The sequence below is a fragment of the Hydra vulgaris genome, chromosome 01, assembly GCF_038396675.1.
Source record: "Hydra vulgaris chromosome 01, alternate assembly HydraT2T_AEP".
Taxonomy (NCBI): domain Eukaryota; kingdom Metazoa; phylum Cnidaria; class Hydrozoa; order Anthoathecata; family Hydridae; genus Hydra; species Hydra vulgaris.
Genome location: NC_088920.1, coordinates 56,435,648 through 56,438,039, shown reverse-complemented (window position 1 = coordinate 56,438,039; position 2,392 = coordinate 56,435,648). Strand labels below are relative to the sequence as shown.

General features: G+C 29.8%; 1 protein-coding gene across 1 annotated transcript; it reads right to left on the bottom strand.

The window, feature by feature from the left end:
• Nucleotides 1-634: 634 nt before the first annotated feature.
• Nucleotides 635-1,578, bottom strand: LOC124809387 (melanopsin-B). The gene has a single exon (XM_065787121.1). The coding sequence runs from the start codon at nt 1,576-1,578 to the stop codon at nt 697-699; it is 882 nt and encodes a 293-aa protein (XP_065643193.1). The 3' UTR covers nt 635-696.
• Nucleotides 1,579-2,392: the final 814 nt, after the last annotated feature.

The following is a 2,392-nucleotide window of genomic DNA, read 5'->3' as shown; positions in this document are numbered from 1 at the left end:
GGGGCGGATCCAGACCATCTAGTAAGGAACGGAGGTCGGGGGCGGCAATTTTTAGACCATCCAGACCATTTAGAAAGAATGAGATGAGATGGGAATGTTTGATTTGGTTTACCCAAACTACTAGTAAAGTAGGAACAGGGGGGCAATTTTCAGATTTTTCAGTTAATTTTTTAAAAATATTAGCATTTCACTGCCTTAATCTATGCCTTAAAATATAAAATCATTCCAATTTATTTTTTTTGGCACCACTCAAACTTATTTATATTTTTAATCACATTTAAACCTCCCTTATTTACTTCCGTTTTGAAACAAATGCTCAATTAAATATATAAAAAAAATTTTTTCAAAATATCTTAGGGGTAGGGGTTTGTTACCCCTATCGTCTCCATCCCTATGGATCCGCCCTTAGTGATCGACTTAAAATACCAAAAATACACCATAACCTACTAGAGTTAGAAACAACGTTTTTTGTTGGTTCACTTTTGAACTGTTTTGCAGTTACCCAAGCTTCTACAAATATGCTCAAGGTTGCATAAAATTTTTGAATTCTTTTCAAAATTTGTATATAGCTATTGCAGCTAGCAACTTTTGTTTAGAGTGATAAAAGTTAACAAAAAAAATTTAAACACAAGACTAGAGTAATTTTTTATCATTATTAAAAATAAATTAAATAGTTTAAAAATTATTATTAAATGTTTATATAGACGGGTTTTTTTTATAAAAACAAATTTTCTTTTTTAATAAAGTATCTTTCCAGAAGTAAACAAAAGGATTCACTAAAGCAGCTAATTTTGCAAAAAGGGCAGCTATTTCAATGAGCCATTTTGGTGTTTTAGCCGATGTAAAAGTTGATAAACAACCAATTGTTGCATATGGTGTCCAGCAAACTATAAATGAAATTACCATAAGTACAAACGATGAAAATGCTCTTCTTTCCTTGTCTCTGTATCTTTTTGTTTCCACATTTTCTTTTCCGTACGTCACACAAAAGTATTTATACTTAGCGCTCATTAGGTCAGCGGTAAACAAACACGATGTGAGAATTGTTATAACTGGAATAAAAAATCCAAAAGCCATCAATAATATTAAAAAAACCTTTTCTATTTTATTCTTAGGAGAAAAGTTAATTGAACATCGAGTGCGTGTATCTTCAAGTTCGTACGAAGAAAATCCTAAAAGAGGGAGAGCAGCCCAAATCAATCCATAAATCCATGAAAATATTGAAGCTTTTAGAAACAATTTTTTATAATTAACTTGATTTCTATTATAACGCGTACTCAGTAGCAAAAATCTTGAAAGAGCAATTGCAGTGAGCATTGCAATAGTTGTGAATGATGGAAAAGCAACAAAAAAGGCTGACATTTTACACAAATTTGTAGCCATTTGTAAATTTGACTTAAGAAATAAAGCTGGTATATATCCCGCAATGCTTTGTAATAAATCACTTAAAGATAAGTTAATACACAAGATAACATAATTGTTTTTTCTGCGTTTTTTATGAAGTAAATACACAGAAACAATATTTGTAACTATTGCCAGTGATGCAATTGTTAATAAAATAATTTTTACTACGTCCATTTTAAATGAAACAGTATATATTGCTGTGTTTACCACAGGTAAGCATATTAAGGTAGTTTTAAATTTAAACACCGCTAATATTTTTTGTTTTAACGGTTGCTTTTTTAAAGTCTCCATTGTTTAGTATTAGCACATTGTGATCTTAATCAATATGTCGATATCTTATTGTAAACAATAAGCTATTTATAAAATATCGTGCTCGTAGAAGTACGAGTATTGAGGTTCTTTGAATAATTGAGGTCTCTAATTAAAAAATTACAATAATAGCTTGAAAGGATTGAAATTTTTTTTTTACAGATAATAAAAGAAATTCTAATAAAATATTTGATAAAAGAATGTATTTATAGTTGGTTTGTAAGTTTTTTGTAATGCAATACTTTTTTGTCATAATGTATTGCTGGCTTCGCAAAGGGACAGCTTGGAGTAGTTTAACGACTAACCCAAATTAGACTGTGTGATCACTGACCAAATACTCCATACCAAAGCTTTTGTGATGATTTTAATCAAAGCCTCGACGAGCTGAACTATTCAATTAATACAGCAATAATTTTGAACTTTAGAAAATTTAACAAACTTGATTGTTATTTGTCTTCATTGGTTAAAAAAACTTAAATAAAATAAAAGTTTTACTATGAAGTTGTTGATTTTTTAACAACCCTAACTACCCCCACACCCCTACCACTCACTCACTCACCCACACCCAAAAAAAGTTATACTTAACTACATTAAACCTTAACTACATTAAACTCTAATTTTTAATAAAGCATAAAAATTACTAAATAATCTAGAACCGGGAGCTGAAATAAGGAGAACT